This window comes from Trifolium pratense, linkage group LG2 (assembly GCF_020283565.1).
Source record: "Trifolium pratense cultivar HEN17-A07 linkage group LG2, ARS_RC_1.1, whole genome shotgun sequence".
NCBI lineage: Eukaryota > Viridiplantae > Streptophyta > Magnoliopsida > Fabales > Fabaceae > Trifolium > Trifolium pratense.
The window spans coordinates 47,386,390-47,410,657 of NC_060060.1; the positions used below are offsets into that span (position 1 = coordinate 47,386,390).

Below are 24,268 nucleotides of genomic sequence, written 5' to 3' on the forward strand. Positions count from 1 at the left end.
GGAGCAGGAAGCTAATAACAACGAGTAATCAGTCAATTTAGTCCCTAAACTATCACTCTCTCACCAACTTAGTCCCTAAACTATTAAAATCAACTAAAAAGTCCCTAAACTATATTCACATCCTTCAATTTAGTCCCTAAACTATTAAAACCAACTAAAAGGTCCCTAAACTATATTCACATCCTTCAATTTAGTCCCTCGGTTAACTTTTCCGTTAAGAGACTGTTAGTAGTCCATAAACTATAAAAAATACTTCAATTTAGTCCTTAAACTATCTTTAAAAACAACAAAATAGTAACAACACTGCTAAATCATTACTGCTAAATCAAATTCATTTTTAACATAATTCATTACTGCTAAATCATCATTTGTCTCGTTCACTACCTAGTAACAACTAACAACACAAATTCGTTCACTACCTAGTAACAACACAAATTCATTACTGCTAAACCAAATGAAACATTACTGCTAAATCAACAAAAACCAAAAAAACAAACTTAACCATAATTTAAACCATAAACCATAATCTTCATTACATAAATCAACTAAACCATAATCCATCAAATTCATTACATAAGTCAACAAATCCATGATCCATCAAAAGAACTAACTAAATCACAATCCATAGTTAACTAAAGAACAATATTAATCATAAACCATAATTTCATTACTAGAAAACTAGCATGCATCATTACAAAAAACCAAATATTATAAGCAACAATCAAACAAAAGCACTAAGTAGAAGGTCCTTCATTGCGTGATCCTCGGCTTAATCCTGGAGTTGGCATGAAAAACGTACCTTAAAACAACGACGACAACCGGAATTGGAGCGTATAGGTGGCGCTAGGGTTTTCAGATTGAGATGATTTGAGAGAGTTGATCGAGAAGAGAGATATAAGCGTAAAAATAGCTTTTGGATTTTAGGGTTTTAAAGAACAGTTAAAGGAATATATAATGGAGGACTAAATTGATGGATGGAAAATAGTTTAGGGACTAAATTGAAGGATGTGAATATAATTTAGGGACCTTTTAGTTGGTTTTAATAGTTTAGGGACTAAGTTGGTGAGAGAGTGATAGTTTAGGGACTAAATTGACTGATTACTCTAATAACAACACAACACAGAAAAACAAAACCAATAGCGCAAAACCAGGGAAAGGCCTAAACAACACAGCAAACCCCTACCAACACACTACAACACCAAAAAACTGGGTGTTAAAACAAATACCCGGTTCCCACTTCCACTCATACAAAAAACAGGGGGCTATTTTTAACCTATTTCTAATCTCTCTTTCTTTTCACACCCAATTTTCCATTTCTATTATTTTTCTTTCATCCAAAATTCAGGGTAAAAAAAACAAAATTTTCCCATTATCTTCTTCCTTGAATCTCAAACACCAAACTCATTATCTGTTAAAAATCTGAAGATTTTGCCACCAACCCATTTAAGCAAAGCAACTAGTTTCTTCAACGATCTCATTTTTATCTTTCTTGAAGTGATTTTTTTGCAAATTTTTCTTCTCACATTATCTTACTATGGAGAAACAAATGGTTTGCCGATTCTTGAATTTCACCACACCACACGCAATTACAACCAATTCCTTGTTGAATAACACCTCTCAACATTAGATTGTCTTTAGTTGGGACACGATTGTGAAGTAGTTGTCAAGAAAAAACCACCACCTTAGAAGGTGCCGAACTCTTCCAAATTTTGCCAAAAATAGATCTCTCCAAAATCGAAAGATGTATGCCTTCTACCAATTCTCTTGATAACATCTCAAAAGAGGACTTCACCAAAAAGCACCATTAAAACTCTATATCTCCCTTTTTTGAATTTATCATTTTTCAATCTAAAGGCTTAAATTTCAGTGCATGTAAAGTGACAGGAAAGAATCCACTCTCATCTCACAAACCTTAGAGAGCCTACTGAAGGGTCAAAGATCAATGTTATAGTTCAAGGATAAAACATCAATGTTCTATAATTTTGCAGGAGTAAATACACAACTACTGGTTCCCGTGACACTCCACTTATTCACCTTTAAAGGTGAATTTTCTAGCCACCAGGCTACTTGACCAACAAAAAAAATAGACAACTACTACATTCATCAACATTATCAATTGATCCGAATCTAATAGATTTCAAAAGTATAAGTGCAAGTGTCTGCATGAACAGATCGATATAGTCAAGAAAGAAATAAAATATTTACGGGTTAACAATACAAAAATACAATTAATCATTTAGTTGTTTTCCAATTCGCAGAATAAAATAAATGAAAGTGCGTTTTATTTTTTGATTACTGTCTAAGAACCATTAGCTGGAGGTGTAGGAGACTTTTGTCCCTCAATGTCCATCTCTTTTACACTATCACTTAGTGAACATGATTCCCATTTCTTCTCCCCCTTGCCAGGTTCAGGATTATCATCCTCGTCACTTTCATCCTCAACACGAGAACTCTTTTGTCGAAGCTCTTTCACTTTAAGATATTCATCATAGTGGGCCTTTCTGAGCTTTCTAAAATTTCTGCTCTTATCTGTTTCAGAATCTTAACAATGTTCCCAAACCAAGAAAATTCAGGTAAGTAAGTAGGAGAACAAGTAATTTCTCAATAAAACTGCAAATAAACTTGTATTAATCCAGACTCAATCCTGAAATTGCAATATATAAGTATCTAGTAAAAATTAAGTTTTGTAATATAAGTATCTGATAAAAATTTATTCCATAACTACCTATGCCGAAAATACCATATTACATGTCAGATCAAAAGTATATTGCCTGACTATAATCCTTATTTGTTAATGTCTACCAAGTAAATTACAGTGGATATTATAGAAATATTATTCAGATATTTCAATTACTTGAATCACAAACCAGTCATTAAAACCGTAATTCTCAGTTTAAACCCGAGCAAAAGAAAGAAAAAAAATACTAATCTAACAACTAATTACTAACATTGATTTGATTGTTTCAAAAACCAAGAGTCTCATGAAAGAGAAACAGAAACAGCCATTAAGAGTAACGACCATAATAAAATATTAACTAATAACATCTTTCTCAAAAACACAAAATAAAGATCAAATAATAGTATCATACCATTGTCATCTTGTTCCATTGCTTCTAGCTCATCCTCAGATGATGTCCAACCAAAAGATTGCCCGGTGCCTCTTTTGCTACTAGAGCCTACATCAGTCAGAGCAGTCCATATTGCTTCAACTTGTGTTACACGTTTTTCATCATCAATACATGCATCAAAACTTCCTCGTACAGGTGATAGAGAACCTAAAAATTTAGGTTATTTCAGAAATGAGGTTTCTTTCAGAAGAAAAGTTGCTGTACATACAATGTCTAGAAACTACAGCAAACAACCAGGCCTGAGAATAAAACCTCAAATGTGCATCTTCACATAGTTCTATGAATAGAGTTAGATTGAATATTTTCCACATAATTAAAGCATTACTATAGTTAATTATAGTTAAAACTTAAAACTTAAAGTAAAACACCTATTCCCTGTTTAAGTAACATCAGACTATTATTTGTATATATAGCCATACTCATTCATTCATGCATATATTATAAAGTAACAGAAACATGAAGTTTACGTTATCTTCTTTACATACAGTCGTCATCAATCATAGGATGATATGGAGTCTTAGGTTCAGTAATTTTCTGCCTCACAGGTTTGTTTGCCTCAATTTCTCCAATGTTATCCTCATCCCACCTTACACGTCCCCTGCAATGTGATAAAAAATGTGAAACTCATTATTAAAAACAAACTGTTGAGTTAAAAGCAGGACAGTAATAAAAACAATAGGATCATAGTAATGGTTCTAAAATACATATCCAAACATGCATAATTAATGAAAACATGAAGTTTCAGCAATCTTTTTTAGGGACTGCCACTGTCAATTATAAAATGATAAGGAAATGGATTCTCAGGCTCATCAAAATTTTGCCTCACAGGTTTGGTTTCCTCAATTTACCAGATTTCTCAAACAAAAAATTTCATTAGAATGCTTCTAATTCTAAGTAGAAAAAAAGAGCAGAAGTTCCATTGATCATTTTCCATTTTCATCTTTCAATCATTATAATTTATATACTTTTATTATACAGGCACGGAAATATTCATATTAAATTTCTAAAAATGAACCAGAGCCCATATGATTATTATGACATTAAAACAAAATTGAACACAAATACAATACTCCCGTTACATGATTCTCTTCCCCTTACCTACTTTGGTCCCGTTACATGATTCTCTTCCCCTTACCTACTTTGGTCACATATAACATTGGCAATGACAGTGATGTATTAATTTATTTTTTTGCCAGCATTTATCAGTTATGATCTATTCAGGAGCTTATGATAGTGAGATGCCCTATCTTCCATTGCATTTCCTTCCCTTGAGGGGCTCTCAATATTAGATCAAGCCTTTGGTACCAATTTATATACTTAGAAATATAAAACCAATTATAGGTCCCCACCTAATAGCCTACCTAAGCCTTTAGTAGAGTTGGTCCTTGACATTATATCCTAGCCTCTATAATCAAGTGGTCAATAATTTTTTCCCATTTCCCCTTTCAAAAAATGAAACAGCATAGATACTTGACTTGCATTTACTTACTAAATAATTGGAATCCATTTTCTCTTCCTAGTATTTTGAATGAGGATTTAAAATTTAAATGCCCTGATTTCTAGTCTAAACCTCTCTGTTAATTCATTATCCAGTTTCTACAAAGAGCCAATTGCCCTAATATGAATCCAATACGAGAACCAAAAGCTCTCAAAGTATTTGTGCTTAAACAGTTGAACTCAAGAAGAAATGAAACATAATGGATTTGTCACACGTACAATGGCATCCAGCATCAGGTCTTTTTTTGGGATTGTTTATGCATGATTGTGTGTCATTGAGGTTTTAGAACTAACACTGTTAATTTCTGTAGTTGGCTATCTTGAACTAAATAGAAAAGTAAAATTGGGCCATGGGAAAGTTTAACCACGAAACTCAAAAAATGTTGTATTAATGAACGTAAGGTACACTGGAGGTTTGCGATATTTGGAATATTAAGATTTACCAGGTTGGTGATGGAATTTGAGTTGTTTCTTCATCTCTGTCCTCACTAATTTGTTTCTTATGCAAACCATACAGATTCCTTACTTTCTCTCATTATGATGCAATATATAATAAGCTGGCCATTCAACTTTCAGTCTAACAATTTATATTTATATAAGCAAACAAAATAAACAGAAGGTTTTTGTTTTCATTACTTCATTTTGCTAGACGGATTAGCTCTTTAAAAACCAAGAGTATGTAAAGAAATCCTCAAGTGGCGGCTTGATCAACCTGGAAAAACCAAGACAAGATTTTGCAGTAAGTACTTACGATTAAAGAGCAAAAAGGATTCAAGGGAAGAAAAAAAAAGACAAAGGAGAAACAGAGAAAAAGTTGTAAAAAAATATGCAGAAATACAATCCACACAAGTTAGAGTATAATAAATTGAGAGATGAAAATGAAAACACGTGCAAAATAAGAATCTATACAAAAAAGAATGTCTTCTTAACTAATATCCGTACGTATTAGGGTGAGAAACAAAGTTGATTGAGTACAAACATAAGAAAAGATCACATATCGATGTAACACCAGCTAAGTTTTTTTTTTTTTTTTTTTATAAGCACCAGCTAAGATTGTTTGATGTAAAGAAGGAAAATGAACTCTGAAGCAGGAAGTTAATGGGGTCATAACACATCTGTTGAAAACCCTATTATCGGTTTTAGGCGTGTAATATGGTGTAATTGTTTTCAACTTCAAATGTTTTATATAGTCTTAAACTTGCATCCATAAAAAATTCATAGTATCTGTGGACAATCCAACACATTTTATGAACATAAAACTCTATATAACCCACATGAACTAGAAATTCAAGATTATCATCAACCCATAACATTCTGCCACCACAGATATTGCAAATTCAAAACATCATTCTCTAACATATGTTTCTAAGTATTCTTTTAATGCCAGATACAGTATATCTCAAAGCTTTCAATCAAAAACTAATCACTGTCGCAGTACATGGCTACAACCAGCTAAGCAAATTTTTTTTATACTACCGTGAATTGACCATAGGCACACCAGGTCGGCCCGGGAGTATCCTAATATCAAATCAAATGACTCAACAAAAAATTAGCAACAGCGGAATTTAACAGTCAAACTCTGTTCTTAATAAATCCTTTTTTTTTTTTGTAGTAAACCACCAAACCGGTCCCCGACTCTGTGAGACATTCTCAAACATGTCCCTGACTTTATGAATATTTAAAAAAGGTCCCTAACTCTGTTAAATTTGACTCATATTAGTCCTTTAAAAAATATGTTAGGGACTAAATTGAAAATAAAAGGATAAACTTAGGGACCAAATCGATCATAATTTGTAAGATATAGAAACTTAATTGATAGTAAGTGGTTAAATATATGGACCAACTTAACAATTTAATAGTCAGGGACCTTTTTGAAATATTTACAAAGTCAATGACCTATTTGAGTACCCTACATGATCAGAGACTAATTTGATGGTTTACTCAAATCAATGAAAACTCAAACCCTAAATCTTGGAAATAGATAGATGATACAATCCACTATCTTGAACAAAATAGCTTAAAATTCAACGCTTGAAGTATATCCAAGAACCCTAATTCCAATTTCAGAACACATAACAACAAATTCAGAGCCAAATAAGAAAAATCTACAAACTAAAATCCAAACACTTGATAAAAAGTAAATCGAAAACGAAAAAATAAAGGGAAATGAAAAATTCAATTTTCTCGGGAAACAAACAAAAGGGGAAAAAGGAATGAGAAAATGGAAGAGAGTTGGTTATACCTTGAAACTGAAATTGAAACTGAAACTGAAACTGAAATTGAAACAGAAAATGGATTGTGGTGTTAAGTTGATGCACAAGTCAAGTAGTTGCAAAGTGAAAAACAAAACCGCGTTTTGTAGGAATCGTCTCGAAAATTCTTATTCGTTCACAGTTTTTATTTCCAGTATTACCCTTGTTGTTTATCCAAATTACGAAAGCTCTTTTATTTTAAAAAAAGTTTAATGAATATGCAAATAATTTCTTGATAAGTTTTAAATCTTAATGTAGGCAAGGTACGTAGTTCTCGACCGTAAGGCGGAAGGAAAGATTTTCAATTCTTACTTGCTGGTTGGAGCAACGCGCCATCAGACGTTCAAGAGGCAGTTGCATGATCGGGCATGAGTGTTCGGAAGTTGTTGTTGTATACTCCCGCGGGTCGGAAGGTAGTAGGGGGAACATTCATTCATTTCTTTCTTCCCCGTTGACCACGACGATTGAAACGGCTCCATAAATCCAGACCCGGAAAGGAAGGATCGGTGGTGGGCATTAAAAAAATTGTAAAAAGAAAAATCTATCAAAAACATTTATAGGACATATATTGTGAGCTCTTATTTTTTGTGCCGTTAGTTTTGGAAGTTTTTCGTTAACACAAGTAGTATATGAAAATTTTATTAGACGGTTTCATATAATTTTATTAGTTTTTTAATTCATATACATATTTATGACCGTGTGCAAACGCACGGGCATGTGATCTTGGATGAAGAAATTGTAGAACAAATATCTCTTCTAACTTGAACCTTTAAAAGAGACTCCTTGCCAATTAGGTCCAATATTTTTTTAGGGATAAAGTGTACAAGATGGTTTTAAAATAAAAAATACGTTAATAAATAATCGTAAATATCTGATAAAAATGCTCAAGGGTGTGAAATAAAGGGTAAATACAATTTAATTTATGTAGTAATTATAAGGTTTGGCACGCATGACTTCCGTTTTTTTTTTTTTGGTACATTCCAAATTATTTCACATTGATCGATGAAAAGTTTTAATTTGGAGGAAATGAAAAATTTTATGCAATGAAATGTATTTCAATTTTGATGTACAATGAGAAGTTGGTGATTAAAGTAATATTTTTATTTGTGTGCTTTTAAAAATGCAATATATTTGTAACGTGACAGCAATCAATTTAAATTGTTTTATGTTCAATTTCATATCTAAATCTTTATGTTTACCTTCACTGCTCATCTAGATACAAGGTTTTCTAGGAAGCATGTACTTAAACTAGGATTTTAGGTTTCATCTAACTCAATTTTACAAAACTTTGTAAGGTGTAATTTTTAGGTCAACTCTCATCCAATCCAATATAGAACACTTATTAGATATTAGAAAGTTTTTTAAAAAGAAATGAAACAAGGAAATTGTTGTAAATTAGAGCTATGTTGGGAAGTTTATCCCTATTACGAAAGCATATTTCTTTTTTAAAAACACCATTTTTTTTTTTTGAATTAGGAGAAATTACTCTTTTTAAGTTTGAAAATAGAAGTGGGTAAGATGGTTGGATGGATGTCAAATTTTGATGGATTCAGTTGGCGCACCTTATTTACAATGACCTCTTTTGAGGTCTCTTTAAATTACACGAAAACTTCCTCTAATTTTACCGTTGACATTAACCATTTTTAAAGTCACTTAAAATATATAAAAATATCCCTTATCAAATTAACACCGTTAGTTAATCTGTGAAGCACCATATGTTCACAGTGGAAAATGTGAAAACCCACCTATTTTATACATCCAAATTTTAAAATCCGAACATTAAAACTAAAAGGTAAAAAAATCATACTAGATAAAATGAATTTTAAAGACTCACATTAAAGACATAAATTAAACATAAAAATCAAACACCAACAAGATCACTTTTGCAGGATAACATGCTTCCTCATTGGGTTCAACCATGCACACCACAATTTTTTTAAATATCCCGAGACAAATCAAACTTTTCTCAATAGTATGAATGGGACCAAAGTTACGTCTAAGTTTATCGATCCCTTTAAATTATACTGAGCAAATATAGAGAACATGACTATCATATTTTCGTTGTTTTGACGTTTCAATTTAGTGATTTGAATTGAATCTGTCCATCTGAATCGATGGACAACAATAATCAACATTGACCAAGCTTGAATCGATCAGTGAACTATATTTGAATAGAGGATTAAATTCTTTGTTTTTTTTTCTTTGATCAAGTAAATTCTTTGGTTTTAAATAATAATAAGTATATAATATTTATAAAAGTAGACAACGGAGAGGGAATATGGTATATGGGTTAACAAAAAGGAAAATCTTCCGAGCTAAGGGTCTGTTTGGTGCGCAGGATATAATAAAATTATCCTATTTCTATCCGTTGTTTGGTGCACCAATTGGAAAGGATAAATTTAACCTATTACTAGTCCTATCCTATTAATTCTTTGTTATTCTAATCCTTATTTTGGGCTGGGTTAGCAACCTGAAAGGATTATATTAACCTAGCACGTATTCACTCTTCGATTCTCGCTACACGCTTTTTGCTTCTTCTTTTTTTCTTTCTTTGACGCAACTCCTCTCTAATCCTACTAGCTAACCATCGATGAACTTCCGATAACTTGCTTCTTCATTCCTCATCAATATTGTTATTATTATCATTATTTTATAACTATGTGAATTGCTTCAATTCATCAATAATTTTATATATCCGCCTAATATTAATCCATTGATTTGCTATTGCCTACTATGATTTGCTTTCTCTTTTATTATGAATTTATGATTGCTATTATTTATTGCCTATTATCCATGTTTGTATAACTCTATAATCTCTTCTCATATATCAGATGTTAATTGCTATTATTTATCGCCTATTACCCATGTAATAAACCCATCGATTTACAAAGTGCTCATCAATGATGTTTGTATAAGAGCTTTTACTGATATTGTTGAAAAATTGCATCGTTGTATGGACAAGAGACTTTATCTTGACCGTGTTTTGTACAAAGTTCCTTATTTTTTCTCTCAATCAAGGTTCCTTATTTACGGTGATCATTCTACAACAGAGTTCCTTACATTGTACAAGTGTAAGGAACTCTGTTGTAGAATGATCACCATAAATAAGGAACTCTGATTGAGAGAAAAAATAAGGAACATTGTACAAAACACGGTCAAGATAAAGTCTCTTGTCCATACAACGATGCAATTTTTCAACAATATCAGTAAAAGCTCTTATACAAACATCATTGATGAGCACTTTGTAAATCGATGGGTTTATTACATGGATAATAGGTAATAAATAATAGCAATTAACATATGATATATGAGAAGACATTATAGAGTTATACAAACATGGATAATAGGCAATAAATAATAGCAATCATAATAAAAGAGAAAGCAAATCATAGTAGGCAATAGCAAATCGATGGATTAATATTAGGCAGATATATAAAATCATTGATGAATTGAAGTCATTCACGTAGTTATAAAATAATGATAATAAAATAACAATATTGATGAGGAATGAAGAAGCTAGTTATCAGAAGTTCATCGATGGTTAGCTGATAGAAGAGAGAAACAGAAATAGTAGGATTAGAGAGGAGTTGCGTGAAAGAAAAAAAAAAAAAAAAGGAAGCAAAAAGCGTGTAGCGAGAATCGAAGAGTGAATACGCGCTAGGTTAATATAATCCTATCAGGTTGCTAACCCAGCCCAAAATAATGATTACAATAACAAAGAGTCAATAGGATAGGATTAGTAATAGGTTAATTTATCCTTTCCAATTAGTGCACCAAACAACGGATAGAAATAGGATAGGATAATTTTATCATATCCTGTCTCTCTATCTTGCGCACCAAACAGACCCATATTGTTAAATCAGTTTTATTTTATTTAGATAAGTGTTTCTTTATGAGTGTTTAAACACTATACATTGGTCTTGTGATCATATAGGTATATAAGTGTCTCAATTGTCAAACATTTGTTCAATTCACTTTGCTTAATCAACAAACCACTTTAACAATCAAATAGGACTTCCAATTTCTTACACCAAGCTGCAATGCTGTCCTGATAATAGGACATTTTTTATTCATAACAATAGGACTATTAAAGTAATTAAAATAATGTTCACTTATTTGTAAAATGGAATATCATCTAGTCAGTGTTACAACACCTTCATCAAAAAACTAAAACAATTGTCATTGTCACAGGTACTTGCCTTGTTGTAAGCCCCGAATCATCAAGGAAGCTGCAGAGTTCTGTGCAACCTTCAGCCGAGACTTTTCATCCCCTAACATTCGGAGTCTACCATCCGGAGTGGCTATCTCAACAGCAGCTACATATATCTTGTTCTGAGCATTACCTTCGTCTTTCTCAATGCTGTGAAACATTACATAGAAGTAAGAAATCGGTTTACAAAAAAATAAGTAAGCACAACCACAAGAAAATAGCAGTGATGGTAAAGACTAGTTGAATTGAATCTCAATTAGAGTATTGTAACTTTCTAAGAATCTGTCGTGAACCAGTTTTCTGTTATATGCCGTAAGCAGGTTTTTTTCTGTGTCTAGACCTGTGACTAGGTATGAAGGCACTTAACAAATGCAAGCTATAACTTAAAACTGTTCCAGTCAATGAAAATGTTATGCTCGACAAAATAATCACAAATAATACTCTCATCCATCCTCATCATTTTTAATTTTCTCAAACCTGACAAAATTCCAAATTATTCCTAACAGAGGAAGCTAGAAGACAAGAAGATGCACTTTTATATACAGAAATCAGAACTATAAATGAAGGTTTTTCTTTCAACACGCCATAATAACTTATAGTGGCAAGCTAGCAGTGTTTACCTGTACACTGGTTTAGTCCAATTTTTCATCTCACAAATTTTATGTAACTTCTGCTTGGCTGCTTCAATGTCAAAGGTACCATCAAATCTGGTACAGAAGTCAGCTACGGTAACGGAAGGCAGTACAGGTTCTAGTTTATGCAAAGCAAGCTTGGCAGCATCAAGCTTTGCAATGTCCTTCCGATCAGATGAAGCCAGTGCAACCAACTCTTCATCAACATAAACACTGGCAGTGCTTTTGGCACCATTCCCCCATTGTCTGATGTCCAACTTTTTACCACTCTTTTCGCAGATCTCGTATAGCATTACCACCGGTTGTAGTTTTTGTTGCAGATCATCCAGTGTCGCTATTGGCTCCAAAAGACCTCTTATTACCTGCCAACAAAAATTACAAGCATTTATCAGGTAGTGATAGTTGTTGGGTCAAAGCAACTAAATGATTTCATATACAACGCACACGCTCGTGCAAGAATACTTTAGAGTTTAGACAGCAAGGAAAATGCACAAGCTCATCATGTACAACTTTTATTAAGTTAGCCCGTGTCAGGCTTTCACCCTTTTAACTTCAATATACCAAACATTGAATCTAAGAAGCCCATATACTTGATACAATACAAATTTCAAGATACCGGAAAATTTTGAAATTCAAGATACGATATGGCCAAGATATATAAATGCACAATATATAAACATAACTAAAAATAATAATAAACATTCACATTACTAAGAATGATCAAAACAAGTGACAACTACATATCTTTTCCGCAGCAATTAGAATATAGAAAAAAAACATCATAAATACAATCCAACAAAGACAAAGAAAAAGATAATGAGAATAGATGAGATTAAGGTACCGTTTGGCCTAGCTTTTTTCCTCTTCTTTTTCCTTAGAAGTAAGAAGCTAGGCCAAACAACAATTTTTAAAAGCTCTAATAAGAAAAAAGCAGCTTCTAGATTTTAAGAAAAATTATAATATATTATCAAACATATCTTCTAACCCATATTACTTCGGCATTGTTGGAGTATCGGGGCTTCCCAACATTGATTACAACATATCCTACTATACCACCTAACCGATTTACCAAATGTTGCCTAAAAAACATGGTCATTAACTTCAACTTAAATGCACCACCAAACATCAAACATCCCCTGCTATCCCATTCTAACATATTTACCAAACAATGCTAAAAAACATGGTTACATTGCCGCTGATACCATGTCATGAACCATACACATTCAACTCCCACATCATTAACTCCAAAGCCACGGTTTGTAGAAAGCGACAATATTGAAAATCAGGTCAAAGCACATGAGTAAATTTTGGGTTTGGCAGAACAAAATCCAACCAAACCCATGCACAACCTAAAACATCATATTTGTAAATCTAATAATTATAATGAATTAATTAGGTCTAATTGTAGCATATTTCATGAATTTGTAGTTCCTTCATCCAATTGAGTAAATCTGGTCCCATGATTGATGTTCCTTTCAATGTAAACCTTGATTACAATTTTTCATGGATCAGAGCTACAGTGTCAGTACTGACTATTCATCAATAAAAAAATGTCACTGAAATTTTTCATGCTAAAATTTCACAAAGATTGAAAAATGTTATTGAATCTTTTCATTATCATGCGCATTTTTATTATGTTCATTTCTATTATCTATTTCAGTAATCAGTTCAGCAAAATTGAAAGAAACAATTGAGTAAATTAATCAATAAACAATAGAAATTTGCTTAGAAAATAACCATACCACCCATGATTTTTTAAGATCAAAATCAACATCAGAATAAACAGCAGCAGCAATAGATTCAATAATATCAGCAAGAATCTTGGGTAGGGATGGCAAAAAAACCCAAACCCGAGAGACCCACCCGAACCCAAACCCAAGTCAACGGGCGAAACCCGATTTGACTGGGTTTGGGTTTGGGTTCGGGTGACACCCGATAATATGGGTGTGGGTTTGGTATCAGTCAAACCCACACCCGAAACCCATACACCCACCCGAAATATTTTATAATTACCTAATTACCCCGATAGTCTCCCTCAATTTCCTTGGAAGACCATAAATTTTAGTTGTAATTTAATTTCTTAAAAGTATATGTTGTAATTTCTTGAAAGTCTATCTTTGAATTTCTTTGGAAGACCTTAATTTTAGTTGTAATTTAATTCAAAGTCTATGATGGAATTTAATTTCTTAAATTTGCAAATTATTTTTAAATGTGTTGTGGGTTTGGGTTTGGGTGGAAAAAACCCGAACCCAATGGGTGTGGGCGTGGGTGTTGTTTTGCCACCCGAACAGTCTTTGGGTTTGGGTTTGGGTTTTGGTGATGATTTCGGGTGTGAGTTTGGTAAGTGTCAAACCCGCACCCATGGGCGCCCGTTGCCATCCCTAATCTTGGGAGCTTTCACCGATCCACCATACAACACAACAGCACAATCCTTCTCTCGCTCAACCGCATCAACAAACTCTCGAATCTGATCATCAATAGAAGACGTGTTGTGGCGGACGTAATAGTGAAGACCACGATAAACGGCAGCACAAGCGAGTTTCTTGGTGCTGACATTTGCGTCACGGAGGAGAGAGAGGTGATGGGGGTCAACGGAGGTGTAAGTGTGGAAGAGATAGTTGCTGATAGCAAGGCCTAAAACAGCGCCGCCGACGAACTCTAGGCGTTTGTAGGAAACGGCTTCACGGATAGAAGTGTGGGTTAGGGCTTCTTCCAGAAGCTTCTTGTTTCTGAAGGTGTAACCGATTATCTTCTCCACTGCAGCTGCAGCAACTGAAGCTTCCATCTTCATCTTCTCTGTGTTCTAATCCTTAACAAGTTACAGTTTAATTATTTTTGATGTGGATAAGATATGTTCCGCTTCGAATAAAATAGAGTGAGAAGGAAGGAAAATAGAGTGATTTTTTATGAAGAAAAGGTCACAACTCGTAAGCCTCCAATGATGAAGAAGGAATAGAGAGGCAGCGCAAGAGAGGCAGTTGGTTGAGAGAGGATTTGAAAAATTAAAACATTAGGGTTTTTGTCGTTTTATATAATTGGGTTGCAAAGCGGGTTGGCATTGACCCGAGAAAAAACGGCCCAGTATCGTATAGAATCATCTAAAATTGCACGATTTCACAACAATTTCGCGTGATTATACAGTGATTTTGCTTCGTTCTCGATTCAACACCGATCCGGATTGTTGGGGATGAGTAAGATCATAAAACAATACGATCTTACGATCTGGATCGCAATTCTGATAAAAATAGATCCCATATTTAATGTTCCTTTCAATGTAAACATTGATTGCAATTTGTCATAGATTCAGTACTCATAAATTGAAGGTAAATTAGAATGTCCTCCCCCAAGTTCTCTTCAAATATCACAAACACCCCTCTATTTTTAAATCAAGCACTGACCTCCATTATTTAATTTTACAAGTGTTAGTCACCTCCCTTCTAAGTTAACACTGTCTGCCACCTGTTAAAGCAAAAATATCATCGGACTACTTCTCCTCCCTTGTTGAATAATCTCCAAACAAGGGAAGTTTCAAAGAAAGCACGACCCCATTGCAGAAGCAACTCTCTTACTAAATCTATTCTATTTTTCCACTGCAACTAAAACTACAACACATGAATTAACATGCCTTGTCAAATGAACATCGACCTACGGGTGCCTTTTACTTAACTTATCAAAAGTTGATTCTTGCCTTTTAGTTGGCATCTTATGAATAACCTGAGTTAGTTGGCTTATTATTCACATAACAATAAGTAGCTGATAATGATTTAATACCCCAAACATGTGAGACAAACGGGATGTATCCATCCACTCTAGAAAAACACTATTACTCCCTCTGGTCCTTATTATAAGAAAAAGTTTGCTTTTTAGATTCATAGAATATTTAATGTATCTGGTTTATGATATGAACTAGATACATCAAACATTCTATAAACCAAAAAAGTAAATTTTTTCTTATAATAAGGACTAGAGGGAGTATTACCCTATAGTGGAGAAGCTTTAGGTTTCGGAACCAGTTTCACCGATTAGGAACCTGATGAGAAGAAGATGTAAGACAATAACTTCCTCTTTTGTGTCTAACAGCAAAGTGACGGTGTTATAATGCAATGTGAGGTTAGTGTTTTTACAAAACTAGAGGGGTGTGAGTGATATTTTAACATAACTCAGTGGTGTGAATGCAATTTGCCCTACATTGAAAAATGTTACCAACATTTCACCAAAATGAAAAAACTCAATAAACAATAGAAATTGCTCTTGCTACTTCAAAAATAAAGACAAACAATCAAGTTCAGCAAGATTGAAAGCAACAACTGAGTAAGATAAAACAAGATGATTGTTTTTATATATTTATGCTACAAGCTATGTTCACAAGCTACATAATTGTTTCAATAATTTCTCTCAATCTATCTCCCAAAACCTATGATGCACGGGTACTCCATTCGAGGGAGAGTATCTGCGTACCGGTACCAGTACCGGGTACATACCCCTACCTTAATATATTAATTTTTCCAAAAATGTCGTACCCGCACCTAGGCAACTTAGCCCAAAACTTATAGCAACTAAGCTCAAATAAGTCAATCTAAACAGAGCTTAAATTAGTCAATGAATAATTCCTTCAAAAAAAAAAAAATAGTCAATGAATAATAGAAATTGCTTAAAAAACAAGCATACCTGCCATAACTTTTTAGGTCAAAATTAGCATCAAAATAAAACAGCAGCAGCAATGGACTCAGCAAGAGTGTTGGAGCTTTAACCGATCGATCATACAACACAACAGCACGATCGTTCTGAAGAGTAATAGAGCATCAGCAAACTCTGGAATCTGATCAACAATAGAAAGCGTGTTGTGACGGACGTAACGGTGGTAACCATGTGGAACGGCGGAGTGAGAGGAGCGGGGCCAACGGAAGTGATACACTTTTGTAACCTCGTGAAGCAGTAGGGAATCAGACGCGTGAATCCAAGAAAAGAGAAGCTACCAGTACAACGAAAATGAGTAGAAATTTAGGGAGTTAAAATTTAGGGAGTAAAAATTTTTTCTTCTAACTTAGAAGAAATTTCACCCTTAAAATTTGATAAGTGCGGTGTTAGGGTTCGAATCTCGCCCCTGCATATGAAATGTCATATCCATTATCAATTAAGTTAAGCTCATGTAAATAATCGTCGGTTGGCTCAGTGATGATTGATGTTGAACCGTTCGCAACTGCCATCAAAGGAGGCTGAAACCACTTGATGTCAGAACTGACCCCGAATCAGAGTAAATTTTAATAATGTGTACTATGAGGTGTTTAATTAGAGCATGAAATCACTTGTCCTAAAATATAAGCAAAAGTTGGTCAACAAAAGTGAATGTATTTGGTCAAAATCTTTAATCAAATACATCAAGTTTTTTTTTGACTCATTTTTACTTATATTTTAGGACAGAGAGTATTTAATAATGTGTATCCACATAATATTTGTACCAAAAAATTGTGAACATTCTGGAATGATTGTGATTGGTCCACAAATAGTATTTAATATAGAAAAATTAATAAATATCATTTGTAAACCAATCAGAATTATCCATCTCAACAAATATACTATTACATATTCATATAATATGTGTACCAAAAAATTTACTTTGATTTATTTGGGAGTGGATTGTCTCTAGTGTACTATCCACTGGATTCTCTCCGGTTTTGATCTCAACCATTAAATCCTCTTTTCTCTTCTTTTTATATTTTTTAATTTTTTTTTTTTTTTGACAACCAAAGACTTATATCATTTCATTATTCAAAATGTGAGTAATACAAAGAGGTAATGACTCAAACGTACAGCGACTAGGCCATGACAACGCCGCTCTAGCAAGTGTATGAGCAACGTTGTTCGCTTGCCGCTTAATAAACTTTACCATGAAGTTTGGATTACAAGACAATAAATTATTAATGCTACAAATAAGTGAACTAAATTCAGAGCTTCCAACATTTAAATGATGAATTGCATCCACCACACTTTTGGAATCCGTCTCAAATATAACATGAGGTAAGGCACGTTGTGTCAAAGTCTTCATAGCTGCTAGTAGTGCCAAGGACTCCCCTTCTACAATGGAGCAATTTCCATTCATCCAAGTTGTTTCTGCTAGCACAAAGCGACCCATATAATCACGTACACACCATCCCATGCTTGTCTTATTAAGCTCCTTATGAAATGCTGCATCGACGTTACATTTATACCAACCAAAATTCAATTTTTGCCAACATATTCGCTGCTGCTGCTGCTGTACCTGCTGGAATCCTTGCTGTACCTGCTGGATCGCTGCCCATTCATGCCATAGATGTTGAGCCTTGATGCCTAGATCGCGTCCCGTTTCATTCGTATCATTCCAAACTTTGTTATTTCTATTGTTCCACAGCACCCACATTAACATAGCAAAAAGGCCAGCCGTATCTCTGTCAACATTAGAGCAGATGGCGTGAATTACTTCCCTGGCTTGGCTAGCGCGCTGCAACATAGGCTGAAGAATAGCTTCCAAACCTGCTGCTTGTCTAGCTTGAATACTCACCTCACAGTCAACCAATACATGCCAATCGTCTTCAATATCATGGTTACAAAGTGGACATGACAAAGGACAAGGTACATGCCGTTCTTGAAGTCTCATGCGCGCCGGAAGACAACCTTTACTAATCCTCCATAAAAGATGTTTGGCCTTTGGAGGAGCATGGATTTTCCATAGACTTTGCCAATCATCCTGTTGAAGCTGCACTCCTACCTTCCCTGTAATATTCATCATCACTTTATAACCACTCTTAACACTATAATGACCATGTGGATTATCAATCCAAATAAGCTTATCCTCCTCAATCATATCAAACAAGGGAATCTCAAGAATACTTTTAACAATATGCAATGGAAATATAGCCATAATTTTCTCCCGATTTCATAATTTCATATTAGGTAGCAAAAGCTCATTAACAGTTGAATTATGTGTACCTTGGGTTTGTGGTGATGGTAACCATGCACTCTCCTTTTCTCTCAACCAAGGGTCACTCATGAGCTTTATACTAGTTCCATTGCCAACACTCCACCTACAACCATTCATTAAAATAATCCGAGATTTCCAAAGACCTCTCCAAGCATAACTTGGATTATGACCAATTTTTGACTCAAAAAAAGAGGAATTTGGAAAATACCTTGCTTTGAAAATTTTTGCCGCTATTGTGTTAGGATTTGTCATGATCTTCCACCCTTGCTTAGCAATCATCGCCAAGTTAAAAGCATGTAAATCCCGGAAACCCAAACCTCCATGACTTTTTGGTTGTACCATACGGTCCCAAGACAACCAACGGATACCTTTGTTATTTACACCGCCACCCCACCAAAAGGAATTCATCATTCTCTCAATATCCTTAATGGTTGACTCCGGAAGAAGGTAAACACTCATAACATAGGATGGAATTGCTTGCAAAACCGACTTGATCATTACCTCTTTCCCGGCTTTAGATAACGCCCTTCCTCTCCACGAATTAATCCGCTTCCATATTCTATCCTTAATATATGCAAAAACAGCCTTCTTTTTCCTGCCGATCATAGATGGTAGTCCAAGATAGTTACCCGTGCCTAGGACGTGTCTGACTCCCATTATTTTGGATAGATCCTCCTGATCTGCGCTGCTCAAATTCCTGCTAAAGAACACCTCTGATTTTGTTAAATTTATCTCTTGCCCGGATGCCTCTTCATAGGTTTTTAGGATTTTCATCATATGATTAGCTTCTGCCACTGTAGACCTACAAAACAAGAAACAGTCATCAGCAAAAAGAAGGTGGGACACCGATGGTGCCCCGCGACATATCTGTACTCCATGTATATCTCCACTCGCCAACGACCTTTTGATTAAAGTCGTCAAACCCTCAGTGACCAAAATAAAAAGGTAAGGCGAGAGAGGATCTCCCTGCCTTAAACCTCTTCCAGGAAATATAGGACCCACTTTCTCGAAATTCACCAACACAGAGTAGTTAACAGAACTAACACATAGCATCATCCAATGAATCCACTTATTAGAAAACCCCAATCTTTCAAGCATACCACGCATGAAACCCCAATCAACTTTATCATAGGCCTTACTAATATCAATTTTGAGAGCCAGCTCACCTTTCATACCCCTTGTTCTTCTTTTCAAAGCATGAATGACCTCAATTGCAATAAGTGCATTGTCTAGAATCGACCTCCCCTCAATAAACGCCGACTGTTCCTCCGATACACACTTATCAAGACAGCCTCTCAAACGATTCGCTAACATCTTTGAAATCATTTTGTAGAGCACATTACACAAAGATATTGGTCGCAAATCCTTCATGGAAATTGGGTTCTCACATTTAGGTATCAGGCAAATGTTAGTCTCATTTAGCGATGAAGGAAAGTACCCTCTATCCAACCACTCCTTGGCAGCCTCAAAAATATCATCACCACACAACTCCCAAAAATACTGGTAGAAAGCTGGATTAAAACCATCCGGGCCAGGTGCCTTGTCCGGATTCATCTGGAACAAAGCTTCTTTCAACTCCTCCCGTGTAATAGGCATCACAAGACGCTCATTATCCTCCTGAGTTATCTTAGGTGTAATTATAGACAGAATAGGATCATGCACCGTTGAATTTGATTTGAAGAGCTGGTTAAAATAATTTAGGGCAACTTCACAAAGCTCTGGTTGAGTTGAAATAGCCACATTATCATCATTCACAAGTTTATCTATTTTTTTTACCCGTTGCCTCGAAGAAGCCGACATATGGAAAAATTTTGTATTCAAATCTCCTTCCTTCAACCAATGCATTTTTGCTCTTTGTCTCCAATAAGCTTCTTCCTGAACTAACAATCTGGCATGCTTCTCCTGGCACTCTTGGAAACGCCCCGCATTTGAATCATCGTGGCATCCCCGCAATCTTTCCATCTCTTCACTACACTCCAACACTTCTTGTTTGAATTTCATTCTCTTTCTTCTCCCCCACCTTTTAAGTTTTTCTTCACACCTGACTGTTTTGCCGATAATATCACCGCCTCGCTCTCTACCCCAGCCCTCCTCCACCACATCAACAATGTCATCCTCTTTTAACCAACTGTTTTCAAAGCGAAAAGAGTAAGTTCTTACATTCCTCAACACCGGTGAATTTTGAAGCAAAATAGGACTATGATCAGAATGAGAAGTTAAAAGGTTCACTAGCTTGACATTGGGAAAAGTCAAAAGCCATGCTGTATTAACCATGGCTCTATCAAGCCTTTCTTCAATAACATTTGTCGTCCCTCTACTTTTCGTCCAGGTATACGGATACCCCTCTAACTGTATGTCTGTGAGGTCGCAGTCACCAACAGCACTACGAAAACCATTACATAACCAGTTCGGATGAGAATGACTACCTTTTTTATCTTCCTGTGACAATAAATCATTGAAATCTCCTATCACACACCATGGCAAATCAGACATGTCTCGTAGTTCTCTTAATAAGTCCCAAGCCTGTCTCCTTCTCCCACGCTCAGGATATCCATAGTAACAAGTTAACCTCCATTCTTCTTCCTCCTTTTCTTTAACTATCAAATTAATAAAATTTCGAGAGTAATTCATCACTCTACAACTTATTGAATCTTTCCACATGACTGCCAGCCCTCCACTACGTCCTTGAACGTCTATAGACAAACAGGAATTGAATTTCAACTTCACACGAATTCTTTCCATAGTATGAGTCTTAGATAAGGTCTCAGATAAAAATAGAATATCGGGAAGATGGTCTTGAGCAATATTCTGCAGGTTAGGAATTGCACTCGGTGTGCTCAAACCCCGGCAATTCCAACTTAGGATTTTCATTGGTCCCGGCAGGCCTGGCTGCCAGGACCTGCCGTTAAAAAATGCTCAGAATCATTCAAGCTCACCTTGTTCTCATCTTTCTCCTCATCTCTTCGCCTCTTTTTTTCACTCTGTGACTCTGTATCTTCGATGCTTTCCTGTTGCGTAATCATGGGGTTCTGGTTTGAGTTAGACATCGTGTTGGTAGTTTTGGGTTTTTTTTCAGGTCTGGGTTGGGCCGAAATTTGGGTAGGGTTAGTTTCTGGACCGGGTCGGGTTGTCACGTGTTTTATTTGGGTTGCACGTAGGGTTCTTTGATTTGGAATTTTATTTTTTGTTGCCTTAACTGGTTGTGGGCCTATGGGAGAAGCTTGACTATGAAAAGTCAATAACGGTGGATTGGCAGGTTCTGTTGTAACGTTGTCTGGAATTGAATGGGTAATAATGATAGGGCTGGTTTGTGAATTGGTGAAAGAGTAATTAGGTGGGAAAGCTGTGATATTATCGAAGGCATAATGAATTGATGGAGCAGTTTTTTTGTTTGGATTGATTGCTGGGTTTAATATTTGATCGGTTACAGGTGTGAAAGTTGTCACATGGTTGTTGGTGTTATTAAGGTTAAAGGATTTGATTGACAAGGTATTAATGGGTAATGATTGGTCTTGTCTGGCTGTGATTAATGGCTGACTGGGATGAGAATTGTTCTGCGAAATTGGTGTTGGACGAGATGCCAAATCAGCAGCACTGGTTTCCACGCTGGCACTTCCTGATTGGGTGTGTGATTGCTCAGCCGCTTCATCACCAACTTGCTTCATTCGACCGCCTCGTTCCTCCTTCAGCCACCGTGATGCAAACTTCCCTCCTTGTCTTCGTGGTGGTTCTGCTCGTAACTCTGCTGACCACTCCCTAACTCCATCATCCTTCTCCATAGAAAATCTCACTTCACATTTGTTTTCAGTATGCCCCATGATTCCACAGACAAAGCAAAACATCGCTAACTTCTCATACCTGAATTTAACGGTACACCATGCTCCCACCTTATTCATTACTTTAGTATCTTTCTTGAGAGGTTTACGGACATCAATTTTCACCTTGATCCGCATATACTCTTGCCAAAAACAAGAATCGTTTTTCTTGTCGTACTCCACAAAAGATCCTATATACTTGGCCATGGCAATACCTACTTTCTCCTTCATCAATTCCATAGGAAGATCGTGGACTTGGACCCACATGTTGACATAGTAGAGTGGTATATGATCAATCTGCATACCTAACTGAACCTGCTCCAGAATTAACGTGTTACTGTCAAACGTCCATGGTCCGCCATTAAGAATTGCTTCCATATCGAGTGGGTGATTAAAATGGAATAAGATCTTTCCTGTATTTGTCTCCTTGATCGTGACTCCTCTCACTGGTTTCCATAGATCCGCCATTCTCACTTTCATGGAGTTAAAATGGATGGTTCTATCACAAATAAATCGTCCAACCAGGCACCAACGTAGATCTGCTTGTGCCTCTTCCTCTTCTTCAAAATCAAAACGAAATCCCTCCTCCCCATCATGCAATGATAAGCCTTCAATATTGGGGTGTTCCATAATAGCACACTGGATGGTAGCTATGCAAAAGTTATGTGTTGTAGTGAAATAGAATGTATTGGTGAATAAGAAAACAAAACAAGCTTCTCAATAAGAGAAGATAAAACCAAACCCTAGCAGAGCACTAGGAAAATACACGTTTTTTTTTTTTTGTTAATTAGAAGGTCATGATTTTGATAGATATACCGTTGACGGGAGAGAATGCACTCCCTATTTATTTGGTCTATGGTGTAGAAATCTTGAACTTGTCTTACTTCTTTCTATTTTAGTTTAATTGATTAATGATAAGCAATGGTTTAAGCATGCACGGGTTTGATAGCATTAAAGGATGTCTAACATTTAGTAGTATTTTACGTAAATAAATTAAGCTTTTAATAAAATTTATTAAAGCTTTTCTGTTTATGGAGATTGATCATATTTCGATGCGAGGTGGCTGATGTAATTGTGCTGATTGATAACATCACGACAATTTTGTAGATTTGGTTTAGTGGCAGAGCCGGTCGCAAGTCCACTTATTATTTTGCGGATTGATGTACTAATCATATTGTATGTTTACAAAGCGTATAATTCATTGACTTAAATTGTAGGGGTTTGAGTACTTCTTGTACTTCTTTATAATTCAATATTGCTTATAAAAGAAGGAAAAAAAAACTTGTTTTTATAAAGAAAAGGTGAAAAACAAGTAAAAAGCTTTAATAAATTTTAGGCTTAAATGATCAATTCGTCCCTGTAAGTTCGCAAATTTTTGGTTTTTGTCCCTGTATCTTTTTTTGTTTTAAAATAGTCCCTGAATGTGTAAATCATTTTGGTTTTAGTCCATAACGTTAGTGCCGTTTCAAAAATGATGACATGGCAAACGGAGGCTGATGTGACAACGTGTGACGTGGCAAACGAGGATGATGTGTCAATGATGATGCCCAGTCATCCACTTAGAGGGACCAAATTCAAAAATAAAATTGGAGGGACCAAAATAAAAAAACTAAATTAAACCCAAAAACATATTTTTTTTTCTCTAAACTCAGAAATTGACTCATACTTCTCTGAACCCATAAATTGCAAAACACGTTTTAATTGATGCGATTTGAGAGGTTCAAAAGAAAAAAAGGAACAATAAAAACGAGTCATTTTATATTAAAAGTTTGTGAA

The 24,268-nt window shown here is 35.2% G+C and overlaps 2 protein-coding genes across 2 annotated transcripts; both read right to left on the reverse strand.

Moving 5' to 3' along the window:
• Nucleotides 1-2,178: 2,178 nt before the first annotated feature.
• Nucleotides 2,179-7,013, reverse strand: LOC123905954 (protein phosphatase inhibitor 2-like). The gene is made up of 5 exons (XM_045955761.1): nucleotides 6,868-7,013; nucleotides 5,262-5,337; nucleotides 3,614-3,726; nucleotides 3,090-3,275; nucleotides 2,179-2,541 (listed from the first exon to the last, which is right to left on the reverse strand). Exons 2-5 carry the CDS (start codon nucleotides 5,264-5,266, stop codon nucleotides 2,300-2,302), a joined length of 546 nt encoding a protein of 181 aa, XP_045811717.1. The 5' UTR covers nucleotides 5,267-5,337; nucleotides 6,868-7,013; the 3' UTR covers nucleotides 2,179-2,299.
• Nucleotides 7,014-10,851: 3,838 nt separating this feature from the next.
• On the reverse strand, nucleotides 10,852-15,616 carry LOC123904817 (ribonuclease 3-like protein 2). The gene is made up of 4 exons (XM_045954427.1): nucleotides 14,096-15,616; nucleotides 13,462-13,544; nucleotides 11,708-12,081; nucleotides 10,852-11,237 (listed from the first exon to the last, which is right to left on the reverse strand). Exons 1-4 carry the CDS (start codon nucleotides 14,508-14,510, stop codon nucleotides 11,063-11,065), a joined length of 1,047 nt encoding a protein of 348 aa, XP_045810383.1. The 5' UTR covers nucleotides 14,511-15,616; the 3' UTR covers nucleotides 10,852-11,062.
• Nucleotides 15,617-24,268: the final 8,652 nt, after the last annotated feature.